The sequence below is a fragment of the Ranitomeya variabilis genome, chromosome 6, assembly GCF_051348905.1.
Source record: "Ranitomeya variabilis isolate aRanVar5 chromosome 6, aRanVar5.hap1, whole genome shotgun sequence".
Taxonomy (NCBI): Eukaryota; Metazoa; Chordata; class Amphibia; order Anura; family Dendrobatidae; genus Ranitomeya; species Ranitomeya variabilis.
In genome coordinates, this window is record NC_135237.1 from 312,883,429 (window position 1) to 312,900,030 (window position 16,602).

The 16,602-nt window shown below is 42.0% G+C and overlaps 1 protein-coding gene across 5 annotated transcripts in view; it reads left to right on the top strand.

Annotated features, from left to right (window-relative positions):
- LOC143782357 (cadherin-6-like) overlaps positions 1-16,602 on the top strand; it is a 428,058-nt gene that overhangs the window by 362,472 nt on the left and 48,984 nt on the right. For all 5 annotated transcript variants that reach the window (XM_077269722.1, XM_077269721.1, XM_077269720.1 and 2 more), the window contains one exon: positions 6,628-6,881. In XM_077269722.1, the coding sequence (XP_077125837.1) occupies positions 6,628-6,881 (254 nt within the window). The remainder of the gene's footprint in view (positions 1-6,627; positions 6,882-16,602) is intronic.

A 16,602-nucleotide genomic window follows, 5' to 3' on the forward strand; every position in this document is an offset into this window, starting at 1 on the left:
TCTCTCTCTGTTTGTTTTTTGCCTCATGTGTAGTGCTGCAGGGCTTGGGGGAGGGATCAGCCATCATAGGATCAGTGCAGCTCCAAGGCCCCTTCCCAGAGCTTCTTAAAAAGCGAGATATACTTGCAAAGAACTCCACAGGGGGTCTAGAAGGGGTGTTGGGGCGTGCAGGCTTCCGTTTAGCAGGCATAGACTCCGGTAAAGTCAGTTTCTGGGCTGTTGCAGGGCTTTATTCGGCTGGGGAAGCAGGAGCTCAGGGATTAGCAGCCTTCCTCCATTATGGCCAGGACACGCCCCCCTGCTCCTCTGATTTAGGAATAGTTTTTCTTTCTCTTCCGTGCCACTCCACTCCAAGGCTGCACCCACAGAGAGGTTCTGTGTAACACTCCAAGTTGGTCAAAATGCTTCTTTTTTATTGGGGGAATTGGGTGGACTTAGAAAAAAACGAAAAATAGTTCCAGAATCAGTGAACCAGTAGCAATTGGAGGAGGTACTCAGTGTAAGTTATACAATCTAGTGATAGGTCCTCAATAAATAAGTGCATTTCAGATAAATTTGCAAAGTAATTGGTCATATATGCCTGCCAGTATCAATGACAAAGATCATTGATCTAATGTATATGGAAATTATGACATACTACCTGTTTCCAGCCTGCTAACGCTCGGCACGCTCATTGCTATCTAATTGACGCTGCTGGTGATTATGCAATTAAATGTACGTTTACCTTGGCTGAAGTGGTTGAATTACATAGAAAGGAAGTGCTGCGTGTGGTAATGTGGGGGGAGGAGCCTCGTGTGGTAATGTGGGGGGAGGAGCTTTGTGTGGTAATGTGTGGGGATGCAGCCTCGTGTGGTAATGTGTGGGGACAGAGCCTCATGTGGTAATGTGTGGGGATGGAGCCTCGTGTGGTAATGTAGGGGGACGGGCCTCGTGTGGTAATGTGAGGGGACGGAGCCTCGTGTGGTAATGTGGGGGGCAGAGCCTCGTGTGGTAATGTGTGGGGACGCAGCCTCGTGTGGTAATGTGGGGGAACAGAGCCTTGTGTGGTAATGTGGGGGACAGAGCCTCGTGTGGTAATGTGTGAGGACGGAGCCTCGTGTGGTAATGTGGGAGGGCAGAGCCTCGTGTGGTAATGTGGGTGGATGGAGCCTCATGTGGTAATGTGGGGGAACGGAGCCTCGTGTGGTAATGTGTGAGGACGGAGCCTCGTGTGGTAGTGTGGGAGGGCGGAGCCTCGTGTGGTAATGTGTGGGGACGCAGCCTTGTGTGGTAATGTGTGGGGACAGAGCCTCGTGTGGTAATGTGTGGGGACAGAGCCTCGTGTGGTAATGTGTGGGGACGTGGCCTCTTGTGGTAATGTGGGGGGACGGAGCCTCATGTGGTAATGTGGGGGAACGGAGCCTCGTGTGGTAATGTGGGTGGACCGAGCCTCATGTGGTAATGTGGGGGAACGGAGCCTCGTGTGATAATGTGTGGGGATGGAGCCTTGTGTGGTAATGTGGGTGGATGGAGCCTCATGTGGTAATGTGGGGGAACGGAGCCTCATGTGGTAATATGTGAGGATGGAGCCTCGTGTGGTAATGTGTTAGGATGGAGCCTTGTGTGGTAATGTGGGGGGACGGAGCCTTGTGTGGTAATGTGTGGGGACGGAGCCTCGTGTGGTAATGTGGGGAGACAGAGCCTCGTGTGGTAATGTGTTGGGATGGGATTATGTGTGGTATTGTGGCGGGGGCGGGATTATGTGTGGTAATGTGGTGGGGGGCGGGATTATGTGTGGTAATGTGGTGAAGGGGCAGGATTATGTGTGGTAATGTGGTGGGGGGCGGGATTATGTGTGGTGATGTGTTGGGGGGCGGGATTATGTGTGGTGATGTGGTGGGGGGGCGGGATTATGTGTGGTGATGTGGTGGGGGGCAGTATTATGTGTGGTAATGTCGTGGAAGGCGGGATTATGTGTGGTGATGTGGTGGGGGGCGGGATTATGTGTGGTGATGTGGTGGGGGCGGGATTATGTGTGGTAATGTGGTGGGGGGTGAGATTATGTGTGGTAATGTGGTGGGGGGATTATGTGTGGTAATGTGGTGGGGGCGGGATTATGTGTGGTAATGTGGGAGGGCGGGATTATGTGTGGTAATGTGGTGGGGGGGCGGGATTATGTGGTAATGTGGCGTGGGGGCGGGATTATGTGTGGTAATGTGGTGGGGGCGGGATTATGTGTGGTGATGTCGTGGGGGGCGGGATTATGTGTGGTGATGTGGTGGGGGCGGGATTATCTGTGGCAATATGGGGGGTGGGATTATGTGTGGTGATGTCGTGGGGGGCGGGATTATGTGTGGTAATGTGGTAGGGGGCGGGATTATCTGTGGCAATATGGGGGGTGGGATTATGTGTGGTGATGTGGTGGGGGGACAGGATTATCTGTGGTAATGTGGTGGGGGGCGGGAATATGTGTGGTGATGTGGTGGAGGGGCGGGATTATGTGTGGTGATGTGGTGGGGGGTGAGATTATGTGGTAATGTGGGGGGGTGGGGTTATCTGTGCTAATTTGGTGGGGGCGGGATAATCTGTTTTAATGTGGTGGGGGGCGGGATTATGTGTGGTGAAGGGGTGGGATTATGTGTGGTAAAGTGGTGGGGGGGCAGGATTATCTGTGGTGATGTGGTAGGGGCGGGATTATGTGTGGTGATGTGGTGGAGGGGTGGGATTATGTGTGGTAATGTGGTGGGGGGGCAGGATTATCTGTGGTGATGTGGTAGGGGCGGGATTATGTGTGGTGATGTGGTGGAGGGGTGGGATTATGTGTGGTAATGTGGTGGGGGCAGGATTATGTGTGGTAATGTGGTGGAGGGGCGGGATTATCTATGGTGATGTGGTGGGGGCGAGATTATGTGTGGTGATGTGGTGGGGGGTGGGATTATGTGTGGTAATGTGGTGGGGGGCGGGATTATGTGTGGTAATGTGGTGTGGGGGCGGGATTATGTGTGGTAATGTGGTGGGGACGGTATGTGTGGTAATGTGGTGTTGGGGCGGGATTATGTGTGGTGATGCGGAGGGGGCAGGATTATGTGTGGTGATTAGGTGGGGAGGCGGGATTATGTGTGGTGGGGGGCCGGATTATGTGTGGTGATGTGGTGGGGGGCGGGATTATGTGTGGTGATGTGGTGGGGGGCAGGATTATTTGTGGTGATGTGGTGTGGGCGGGATTATGTGTGGTAATGTGGTGGGGGACGGGATTATCTGTGGTGATGTGGGGGGCGGGATTATGTGTGGTGATGTGGTGGGGGGTGGGATTATGTGTTATGTTGTGGTGGGGGGCGGTATTATGTGTGGTGATGTGTGGGGCAGGATTATGTGTGGTAATGGAGTGGGGGGCGGGATTTTGTGTGGTGATGTGTTGGGGGCAGGATTATGTGTGGTGATGTGTTGAGGGGGCGGGATTATGTGTGGTGATGTGTTGGGGGCCGGATTGTGTGGTGATGTGGTGGGGGGGCAGGATTATGTGTGGTGATGTGGTGGGCGGCGGGATTATGTGTGGTGATGTGTTGGGGGTGGGATTATGCGTGGTAATGTGTTTGGCGGGATTATGTGTGGTGATGTGGTGGGGTGGAGCTACTGTGCAGGGGGTGAGATTAGCGAGTGTGATGTGGTGGAGGGGCGGGATTATGTGTGGTGATGTGGGGGGCGGGATTATGTGTGGTGATGTGGTTGGCAGGCGGGATTGTGTGTGGTAATGTGGTGGGGGCGGGATTGTGTGTGGTAATGTGGTAGGGGGCGGGGTTATCTGTGGTAATGTAGTGGGGGGCAGGATTATCTGTGGTAATGTGGTGGGGGGCGGGATTATGTGTGTGGTAATGTGGTCGGTGGCGTATGCACCCTACTTCTGTTTCTATTTCTTTTGCTTTTATTGTATTGCCTTTTTTTTTACATGATCCCAAGGAGCAAGCACAATACGACGTCTAACTTGTGAACCAGGTTCTAAAAGATTTCTATTGTCCTTTTAGTAACAGCCGTGTAATGCTTAGCACCTAGTCTCCCAAAAGTGAAATACCCTATTAACAAAACTCAAATAATATAGTGCTCTTTTCTTGTAATTAAATATTGCGGTATAACTTGGTCTCAAGAGCTGGTGTTTGCAAGATCTTATTTGTGTGCATGGGAGAGGAGGCGAGGCTGCAATGTTAGTGCCCTAGTTAGCATACAGTTCAGGCTTTAATATTAGCTGATAACATCGTCCTTCTCCTGTTAGCCTGATACTTATGTCTTGTCAAAAATCAGCAAGACCTCTGATTACAATCCTCTTAAAATTAAGTGGATGATTATCAGACGCTGAGGAGAGTACTGTTGGAGAATGATGGAAGGCAGCCTATATCCAGCTGCTCCTGTCCTCGGTCTCACACCAGAAGGTCTGTTTCCAGTGGTGCCCGGAGTGATTAGGAACTTCCTACCTATTTTGACCACGTATATGTAGGCCAAATCTCTCATTACTCTTGATACTTAGGGGGACCAGCTTATTTATGATATTCTAATTTTAGGTCAGTTTAGTACGCACTGCCTTCAACTGAATACTATCGCTGTACATTGAAAACAAAGATAGGTCAATCATACACTTTTATGCGGAAAGGTTTCATTTAACCACCATCAAAATGAATGAAACATAATGATGTGTGTAATGCCATAGCATATACTACTATACTACACCCTAAAAAGTGCACTAAAAATATGTACAAAGGTGTCCTACGGGAGGCCTCCTTCTCACATCCATGTCTCCTGTACATGTCACCCATTTTTTTAACACTTATTACACGTAATTGTCTTTTTTTTCAGCAACATGGATGACAAGTCTATGGGTCCATGAATAACACATACAGCACACGGATGACATCAGTGTACCGTCCGTGTGCTGTTCGCGTTTAACATTGCAAAGTATAGGAGAAGCTTTGTGATTTTTCTTTCACTGATGACACACTGATGGTAAAACTGGAGACATGGATGATATACCGATGGAAAACATGGATGGCACCGGTACCGGTTTCCACAGATGTGTTTTATATGGACTTTATTATTAAAAAATGACTTCTTTATTAAATCAAGACTTTCTTGTTACATGTTTTTTAAAAAAAACTTGTAAATCCTTATTTAAAGTAAAGCATCGACAACTTGCAAATTTCATAAAGGCCACTGGTGAAAATAGCAAGATTACAACTGACTTAGTTGTATGACGCAAGTTGGGAGCCAGTGTATGCACAGGATGAGTCTACCCCAAACATGGCAGATAATGGCTGCATGTCACATCCAGGATCTTCTCTAACAGCCGTAGGTGGAACCAATCTCCACTCATAACTGTTAACCTGTTGAGTGCTGCTGTCAATCTCTGACAGCAGCACTAGCTGTGCATCAGCATAGAAGCACATCATTCTATGTGCCCATAAACTGCCCCATGACGTGATCATGAGGTACCGATGGGTTGCTTTGGCAGCTAGGGGTTAGTTGAAGACCCCGAACCTGCAATCATGGAGCTCCAGTGAAACCCAGCCTGCGGCGGGACTTCAAAGGAGTTTGTGATTTTTACTATATGCAGCAATACTAAAATATTTGTATCATCATAATCACACTGACCTGGACAATCATGATGCCAGGTCATTTTTACCACACAAGTACGCAATAAAAACCATTCCCAAAAAAGTCAGATTTTTTTTCTCATTTTCACCGCACTATGATCTTTCCTGTTTTCCAGTACACTATGTGGTACAATGAACGGTGTCATTCAAAAGTACAACTTGTCCTGAAAAAACAAGCATCATGCGTCTATAAGGACGGAAAAATAATAAGTTACGGCTCTTAGAAGAAGATAGACATATTCTGAGATGAGTGGCTGAAATGAAACATGATTATGCGATACTCTGGAGTGGTTTATAGTGTACCTGTCTATATGTGACAGGTAGATGTGAAGGATTTTGCTAGCATGTCATGTAATGTAGTTATATCTCAGTTATATATATATATATATATATATATATATATATATATATATATATATATATATTAATTGTCCGTAATTTGCAATTCAGGGACCAGTGTGAATGATGAAATTCTCTGTAGAATATATTGGTATTTTATAAAGCATTGACGAATTAATAAACCACTTGGTTGTACAAATCTACCATGCTATGCCCTGTAAAAGCCGATCAATAAAGATGTTTTCAAGTACAAGTTGTGTTTTATTCTCAGATGGCTATTATGGCCTTCAATAAACATCTCCTTTGAGTTGCAGATTGTTCATTGCTTTTTACATATTGAATCGGAGATAATGCAAATCCAATGGAAATGGAATTGCCAATAGCACAATTTTACAGTATTGGAAAAAAATCAGCTTGCATCCCAGACATTTTTACTGCTGTGTCATCAAAATGAACAACACATCATAGAAAAATATAATATATCCTATATAATGCCACATATAACTCAATGGCGTCATTAACAATGCCGTCATTAGTATACGATATGCCGAGAAGCACAATATACCGTACATAGAGAGAGTAAATTCTTCATCATTTAGAAGTTAGAATTTTGGAAAACTTGTATTTTTTTCTGCTTTTCTATTTAATATTATTGTATGTTTTTTGACAGCTGATGGATTTCGAGAAAACGCGGATGTACAATTTAAAGGTCGAAGCTGCCAATACATATGAAGACCCGAGATTTCACTACTTAGGACCCTTCAAGGATGTTGCTACTGTGAAAATTATAGTGGAAGATGTGGACGAGCCTCCAGTATTTAGCAAGTCGGCCTATGTACTCGAAGTGAAAGAAGATGCCAAAATGAATTCCATTATAGGAACAGTCACAGCCCAGGATCCGGATGCTGCTAGAAGCTCTGTGAAGTAAGCAGAAGAGAAATGCACTTCTGTAATGATCAAAGCTGCAAAATGTTATATTATTAAAAGCCTTGTAGATGATGAGACTAAAATTATCAAAGGATGCTATGGTTTAACACTTTAGCTTTATGTGTCATTCATGCAAATGGGTTTTTAAGAAGTGCTATAATTTTACATTCTTTCTTCAGGCTCTGAACCATGCGAACAGCACAGTCCGACATGCGACTGCAAGATATCATTGCTTCAAGGAAGAAATGCAATTGATGCTAAATTGGGTAAAAGGGTCTCCAGGTATCTGCTACCCCATCTGAGAGCAGCATGATATAGGGCAGAGATGAGTCCAGTGATGTATCACTTATTCGGCTGAATTCTGCAATTTTGATAAAATTATTATTTTATCTGATGCAAATCTAGCAATTCTCTGAATACTGAGCTTTCTATAAACCCGCCCACATCACTGATTGGTAGCTTTCTGTGTATACTGTTCATAGGCCGGAAGCTGACAAACAGTGATGGGGTGGAGTTAAAGAGAGCTCATGAATACTACTGTATTACTACACCTACTGTATTCTCACCCATCCCTTGTAGATTGTGAGCCTTCGCGGGCAGGGTCCTCTCTCCTACTGTACCAGTTATGACTTGTATTGTTCAAGATTATTGTACTTGTTATTATGTATACCCCTCCTCACTTGTAAAGCGCCATGGAATAAATGGCGCTATAACAATAAATAATAATAATAATAATAATAATATGCAGGACTACATGGCAGCAGGTTTACTAGTCCTCTAGTGATAATCTTGTACAGATAAAACAGTGATTTTATCAAAACTTTAGCAAGTAGTACAGTAAGTGAGACATCACTGGACTCGTGGTCTCTGTCTCTGCATTATGCTGCTCTCGGATTAGGTGGCAAAAACCTGGTAATAGTAAGTGTACATGCCACAGAAGACTATGTGCCTCTCTCCTGTGTCGGTCGCTCTATAGATTTGTTGCTTTATTAATTGAAAATGTATTCTTTGTATACCTTAAGCGTATACTATTTTTATCAATGAATGAATTTACCATTCATCCACATTCCCAGAACCCATTGATGCGTCAGTACAGCATTGCTGATGGGATATTAGGGGTAGAATACACTGCCTTCTCCATATCAGATACCCTTCTATTATATTATTTTAGTGTAAATTTGCAATGTTTTAGACATCAAAGAAGCAATAAATGAAAAAAGTATATAAAGGTACAAAAAACAGCCCATATTGTCACTTAAATATTGCCACCAAAATGTTTTAGTAGCCCAAAAATAAAAGGACTGGTAAAGTGTTGCTGACAAAATGTTTGGTCATTTAGAATGATAAGACTTTGGCCATTAGAGTATTAAACGGTTTTTAAAATGCATAAACATTAATATCCTATCCTTGCAAAAGACTATTAGTGAATGATTGGTGGGTTCAAGCTTCAAGACCCAGCTGATCAGTAGAATCAAGGGGCCACAAACTCCCAATTAGTCCCTTCACAGTATACGGAGACACAGCGGCCTTTTCATTTAGGCTGCTGGGTGTGATACTGCTGCTCGGTGTCATACAAGTGTACAGGCCTGAGCTGCAGTTCCAGGTGAAGCCACACTCATGTAGTAACAACGAGGAGAGCTGTAGTTCCCTCCGATTAGCATGTGTGACATGGTTGGTGCCATTTAAGTATTTATGGTTCTAAGGTCAGGACTTCTGTGTTTAAAAGGGTATTCTGATTGGAACAGATTATCATCTATCCCAAGATGAGATGGGTTTTGACCTTCACAGATGTCCAGAAAATTATATTCTTATGTCTGTTAGAATGGAGGAGTAGTGCACATGCCTTACTGCCTGTCCATAAAGTTCCTATTGGACTATTGAAGAAAGCCAAATAGTGCACCAAGAGCCCCATACAGAATGATCGGAGCAGCGGTCCTGCACTTTAGCTCTATTCTAATAGGAATAAAATTGCTCCATTCAGGTGATTGGTGGAGGTTCCAATGGTCAAACCTCCATGGATCTAAAAATTACCACCTATCCCTTGGTAGGTGATACTGTAACTTGTTCCAAATGAAATACCCCAGAATGTTCCAGATAACTTTATAACTATCACACAATGAAAGGTTCTGCAACTTTCCTCATATCTTTTTTTTTTTAAATTCGTTTATTGATTACAGCATGAATCATACACACATTTGTTTGTATTCATTATTATCCATTAGATGCATAGAATTACCACACATGGCTATGTCTGGAATATTGTAAAAGTTACAAGCAATGCATGTCAATCATTTGTTCATATCCTATTCAAACTTTAACTACATCAACTTCTAATAAAACCTCTAAAACTAACATGCTGCCGCTTAAAGGAGAATTCTAGATAGATTCTGCCCTGTGAGTAGATAGTGTCTGCGCAATCTTACACCCTTTCCTTGTATGTTTGTTAAGTCATTTTAACCTAAACAGTATGGCAGGAGGAGTTCCATCTTCCCCATATCTTTTCAAATTTAGCTGGATTACCTCTATTCTGATACAATGTCCGCTCATACGGAATAATGGAATTTACCAAGTCTACCCATGCTCCAAGAGTTGGACAAGAACCTCCTATCCATCGCAGAGCCAACACCTTTCGTGCCAAAAACAGCGTCTCCCTCAGAAAAATTCCCGTATGACGATCCCAAGTCTCTGCCTCCCATACTCCAAATAAACATACCAGAGGTTCAAGTGGGACAGGGATCGACACCAGTGATGTCAACAATGTCGTTACCTCATTCCAGTATTGGAAGACAATAGGACTTTCCTCACGTTTAAGCCACACAGGCTGCTCACAATAGCACAAGCAACTTGTGATCTGGTATTGTGTGAAATAATGGGTCATGGGACACCTAGAAGAATTGGCTGTACAACTGGTTCCACATCCTAAGCAATGTAATGCCAAGCTGTTGGGGTACCTGGAATGAATACTAAAGGGATTTGGCTGCCATATATTTTGCCACCAGTATGGTGTTCCCTTGTGAAGACCTTTTCAGGGCATCTCCCATGTGCTCTTGCCAGATTTGAAGAATGTTGTATAATGATCCATTCTTTGCTGCAAGCAAAATTAGATATCAGATAAATAGCCTAAAGCATCAATGTCTACACAAACCATCAGAACGTATTTGCACGACATAGGCCTACAAGTGAGATGTCTAGCTACTGGTGTTCAACTGATCTCACACTACCTCTCGCAAAGGCTAAGGTATCAAGCTAGGCTGTGTGATGCTAGTCACAACCCACTTACAGGCCGTGAGTCAACAAAAAAGTTGGACGATCCGAGGTCAATACCAAAAGAGCACGCAGTAAGCCAAGAGAAAATACAAAGTCGTAAGTCAGGGTCAGAGAATACCAGAGAAATAGCAGATAAGCAAAGGGGCAGTAACAAACGGGTAGTCAGTACACCGTCCAAAGGTCAGCAGCAGAATATCAGATGCAAAGATGCAATAACAAATGGGTAGTCTGAACACGGTCCAAAGGTCAGCAGCAGAATATCAGATGCAAAGGGGCAATAACAAACGGGTAGTCAGAACACAGTCCAAAGGTCAGCAGCATTAGATCAGAACTTACAGCACAGGGATCAGGCAAACACACACCAGAGAACCAAGCTTAGAAAAAGCTTTTGACTGGCAGTGATCTGGATCAGACAACACACCAAAATAGCAGGGCAATTAACAAGAACAGGGAGCACCTGTGGAAATTTCTGCACTTTCCATTCTCAGATAGGTCAACAGGGCTGTCAGTCAAAGCACTGACAGCTCAACAGGCCCCAGGATAGGATGACAGAGCTGTCCATCAGTGAGTCCCAGAAACTCTGAGCATAGGAATTGTGACAGGCTAGAATGAAGTTCTATTCTCTTCAACAAGTCCAGCTTTTGACGACAAAAATGCCTTCACGAGGCAATGTGAAAGTGTCCCAGGAGTAATTTTTGCAACACAAAAACGCAAGGCCAAATGTTGCTTGTGCTACTGGATGGCCTAAACCTGCCACTATGGCCTGCAGCGTCTCCTAGCTTGTCTCTCATTGAGTACATCTGGGGTCATAACTGCAAAGGGAGGTGCCAGAAGCGGATCTTGATTATTGACTTACCCAAGTGTGTGACAGGCATTCCTCAGATAACTATTAATAACCTCATTGACATCATGCCAAGGCTTGTAAGTATCTGTATTTTGTGTGTAACACTTATACCTGATCCTAGATACATTGACATGTTTGGACCATTTGTTTCCATGTTTTCATCTATTCTGTAATTTTCCTAATTACAAGACTTTTCCTTCTTGGTGTTGAAATTTAAATCTAGTGTACTGTATGTTTGAAGCTAGTGAGAAAGAAAATCTGTGACTAGGCAAGCCCATATGAGTTAGATCAGTTTATCAAAAGCTTATATACTTTTCCCTAACTGCTCCATTGCAGCAAACTTTCAGGGCAAAGGAGATCCTTGTGCTGCTGTTGTTAAAAGCTCACAGATGATTTTCTAGTCTGGACACAATTATAATAAACTCTCATTTCTACGGCTTTGTGCACATAGCATTTAGCATGCTTTCAGTGGCTCCATCAATGCTTACCTCTGAAGCCATGACAGATGGGATTTGGGCTTATGTGCCAACAGGGCCATTGATTATAATGATGCAGACAGAGTCACAGTGTGCTATGTCGGACATAATTTAGTCAGTATATGTCTAGTTTAGCTGGGCACCAAGATGCACTCGACTTCGAAGGTAAGCCCCGATGGAGCCACTGAGTTTATGCTAAAATTCTATTTTAACATAACCTTAAAAATATCAGGGCTGTTCGGGCTTTATCCTCTAGATTTACACCACAATGTCCTCATTCACTAACAGTAATCGATGAGTATTGTACAGTGCTAGGCAGTTCCCATACAGCTCATTACTTAGTGTTCATATTTATAGAAAACTTAACATTGTAAGATCCAAATAAATTGACTACAATATCTACAGGTGTCTTCACTGCAGGGTCATATTGGAGGCACAAACATGTACAAAGCCACGCTTATCCCATTTTTGCAAAGAGCTTGAGCTCCCGGCAGCTGTCACCCACTTGTTCTGTGAAGAGAAATGTCACATTTGCATTATTCCTGCACGGTCAATTGAAAACAGAAAAAGAGAGGCACAGCAGAACTCTATTCCAACAGGTTAACCTGGTGTGACCATCCTTCATTGTAGTCAGACGTTTTAGGAGATGTGTGACCTATCACAAGATTGATGTTACTCCTTGCATACATAATATAGCTGTCATTCCCTTTCTACTGTGGATTGTATGCTTTGGGTGTAATACCTTTGTTTATTCCTTGCTGACCTTAACCTTGTAATTCCAAGGTGTTTATCGGGATGAGGCACAAATATTTAGGAGATTAATTGAAAATTTGTCTTTATAAAGAATTCATTTCTTAAGGCTTTTAGGTCCCTCTGGTTGAGCATTATGCTCGACCGTTATATTGAGTTGCCTGAATGTTACATGTGTACTATACCAAGGTTTATTACATAGCAAACATTCTGGAAATGCAGCACATTTCATTTGAAATGAAATTGTTTTTCCTTCGCAGCTCATTACAGCCAGGGTTTTGATACAGAAAAGCTGAGCGCACCCATGTGACTTGAAGCTTGCTTTTGCATAAAAGCTACCCTGTGTTTTTTTGGATGTCAGGTGCGGTCCAATAACTGTAGAAAGCAATTTACATTTATTCTTTTTAATCAGGGTGCATCAGAAGCCTGCCTTGTATGAAATTCAACATTTAACACATCCAAACGTGATGCAGAAATCCATCCAACACTGATCTTAGCTTGTTGGATGGCACTGGTGATAAATAATCCCTTTGGAAATAGTAAAATAAAATCTACAATATCACTAAACAGTTCAGAATAATTGCTATAGATGTGATTTATATTATCTCTACCACGAAAAATCCTTCTTTCTAATATTAATCAATCGATTATGTAAAGCACCAACATATTCTGCATCGCTGTACAGATATTGATCCCGAATTATCAAGATTGACATTTTGTATACCAGTCTTGATAAAGAGTATGCTTCTTAATGAATTTGCAATTTTTTTGGCTTCTGTACAGCACCACAAGAAATGTACGCAAGTGAAAAATTGGAATACATTTCTGTCATAATTTACACAATGTTTGTAGCATAAATGATGATAAATTTGCCAGCTATGCTTGCCACTCCCGCTTCTGGATAAGCTCTGCCCACTTTTCAAATGTTGGCGGAACTAGTCGAGTCTAAATGTAAAAACCCGCAAATATCATAAAGTTTCCTACAGTTTTACACCAAAATTCTGACAATTGATGAATCAGGGCCCATGTGTTTACTGATTCATTGTCTGTCACAATCTAATCTCCCTATAAGCCGTATAAAAATGTTAGGGGCCAATATCTGACAGTTTGAGAGCTGATTTTAACCATAAGCTATAGCTGTTCAGATCTAGTTATAGGAGAATCTAATAGAGGTGCACAGATCAATCCTTGGAGTATCAAGTTTGAGTCAAATTTCCTGAAATTCACACTTCCAAATTAATTCAAACACTTTGTGATTTGACTCAAAATTTTTAAAAAATGCACAGCTGCAATTTTTGGTAAAGCATTTAAAGCCATCATATGGTAAAAACAGAAAAAAAAAATACTCACCTCACCCTTACTTTTCTTTCGCTGCACATGATATGGTCTTCTTCTTTCTGCCGTTGCACACCACATCTCCGGCTTCTTTATTAGCATAAGGTTGTGACGTCACAACGTGCATCATGACCTTACAATGTGCTGTGACCGAGCCGTAAGTCCTGGTCAATAGTGAAAAGGACAGAGACGCGGTATGTGATGGCAGAAAGAAGACCGGACGGCTTGCAATCGGCATCAGAGCAACCTGAATGATGACTGGCGAGGTGAGTTTTAGATATTTTTATTTTCTAGTACTTCTTACATTTACTCTATAATATATATATAAATATAATATTCTAGCATTTGGCTACACCCCAGAGCATAAACCAAACCATTCAATTTTGGATGAAAAGTCAGGAAAGCTGGCAATTTAGAATCCCAAATGATACGCTCATCTCTAGAATCTATCCATTTACAATGTATTTGTTGGTTGTTGAGATCCATTGCTCATTTACTTTATGTGCTGCCTAAAGTATTCTTTTTATCCAGATGATAGATTATTATATTACTGATCCTAATTAGTTTACCATGTATTTTACATATACATATTTATATACAGACTTGGCTGAAAGTGTTGGCACCCCTGAAATAGTTCCAGAAAATGATGTATTTTTCCCAGAAAATTAATGCAATTACGCATGTTTTGTTATACATGTTTATTTACTTTGTGTGTATTGGAAGAACACAAAAAATAGAGGAAAAAAAGGCAAATTGAGCATAATGTCATACAAACCCCCCCCCCCCCCAATATTGTTGGCACATTTCCAAAATAGTAGGTAAAAGACTTTGTTTCAAGCATGTGATGCTCATTCAAACTCACCTGTGGCAAGTGGTGTGGCCAGTTATGAAAATCACACATGAAACCAGTTAAAAAGGGAGACGTTGCATTGTGGGATTGTGTGTGCCACACTAAGCATGGGGAACAGAAAGAGTAGAATAAAACAGTCTTTGGGCTTGAGAACCAAAATTGTTGAAAAATATCAACAATCTCAAAGTTTGAAGTCTATCTCCAGAGATTTTGATGTTCCTTTGTCCACGGTGCTCAGCATAGTCAAGAAGTTTTCAACCCATGGCATTGTAGCTAATCTCCTTGAACGTGGACAGCAGTGAAAAAATGAAAGGTTGCTCACCTGCAGATTTTGCATTGGTGTGGGTTTTGCAGCTGACCCACAACAAACTCCACATTGTTACATTTTTACTGAGGATCTAAGGCACCGAATTCATGTCTTTAAGGATAATCTGAAACAATTTCACAAGCGAAATTGACGTGTTTCGATTGAAAAACCAATTTCCAGACTGAAGACAAAAGCAACGCATTTTGCTGCTTCGGTACAAAAATACAACGCAGAATGTCCATAGTGTTTGAATATACCAAGGATGTCTTTATTTTAGTCTGAAAAGGTTGAAATAGGGTTAGATGCAAGGTTTATTGTTCCTATATTATGGTATCCAAATACACAAGGAATTGAGATGATCAATTTCTTTTCTGCTTAGTTTCTACAACAATTTTTCAGGGATCAAACACTGAAAAATAAAACACTTGATAAATATTTGCCGAAATAATTTCCATCTTTTCTTTTCATGTTTTTTTACATAAAGTAAATAGATTAGAGCGGCACTTCATATGCTACATGTCATTGCAGCACACTGATCCCTTCTTCTTCGATAGTAGATTCTTCTTGAAGTAGTTTGTGTGACAAGCAGCCGTTCTAGGAGAGCCATCAAACCTGAAATATAATTAAACCCCAGAAGAAAAGACATGTTAAATGATCCTCAAAGCTACTTATATGTAAATGTACTTATATCATGAGAGACATTAAGATGTTCGACATTGCGGAACTTTTGCTATAACCACATTAATCCTGTGCTCTCTATTATTAATGCATTCTAGTTGTACGCTCTGAATGCTCTTGTAGACACTTTATACGTTTTTGCCCTTTGTTACCTTACTTGCTTATTGAAAGGACACCTGACACGGCTAATAGATTATTAAAACTATAAGTATAGCAATTCTGTGCTGCATTTTTTAACTGTAGGGTATAACAGGATATCATGTGTGTGTAGCCAAAGCTAATATAAAGAGATGGCAGTGAATCTTAGGTAGTTTTCCGTCTCATTAAAGGAGCACATACACATGAGATAGCTGTCACTATATCTCAGAACTCACCTATACACCTAAACCCTCGACCATGCTGTGATATGTTTGCAATGGGGAGAAAGAAAAAGGCTGCTGCTAGAAATCTTCCCTGAGACCAAAGCATGTTAAACCTTTGACATGTCACACAATTAATTTAAGTCATGGTCGGGAAGGGGATTCCACAAAACTATGTAAATTTACGTCATGGCAATCATTCGGGCACGTGATCAGTCATAGCTGAGCTCCGGTTGACACTGCCAGGAGCGGTGCCCACAAATCTATGGGATATTTAACCCCCCTAAATGCCGTGATCAATAATGAGCATAGCATTTAGAAGCCTGGGAGAGGAAGGGGGCTCCTTCTCACTTCAGATTGGCGCCCCACGACGTCATCTCGAAAACTGAGGTTGTCATGACGATCTCCAGGTCAGCCAGCTGATCATAAATCTTAAACCAATAAATAGGTATACTTATATGGAAATCTTAAACAGCCCTATAAAACTGTCACACTATTTACCCGCTTCAGTGAACTCTGTAAAAAATAATAACAAACGTGGCAAAAAAACCTATGCTTTTTCATCATACAGACAAAAAAGTGAAATAAAATGCAATCAAAAAGAAAAATATAAATAAAAATGATATCTCTGAAAAAATCATCTTGTCCTGCAAAAAACAAGCTGCCACATAGCTCCATCAGCGGGGGAAATTTAAAAAAAGTTATAGTTCTCAGAACATACCGATGCAAAAACAATTCTTCTTTCTATAAAATTGTTCTTATTGTGTAAAAGCGACAAAATCTAAAAAAGATTATATAAATGTGTAATCTTACTGACTGGAAGAATAAAGCTGCCTTATCACTTTTACCATA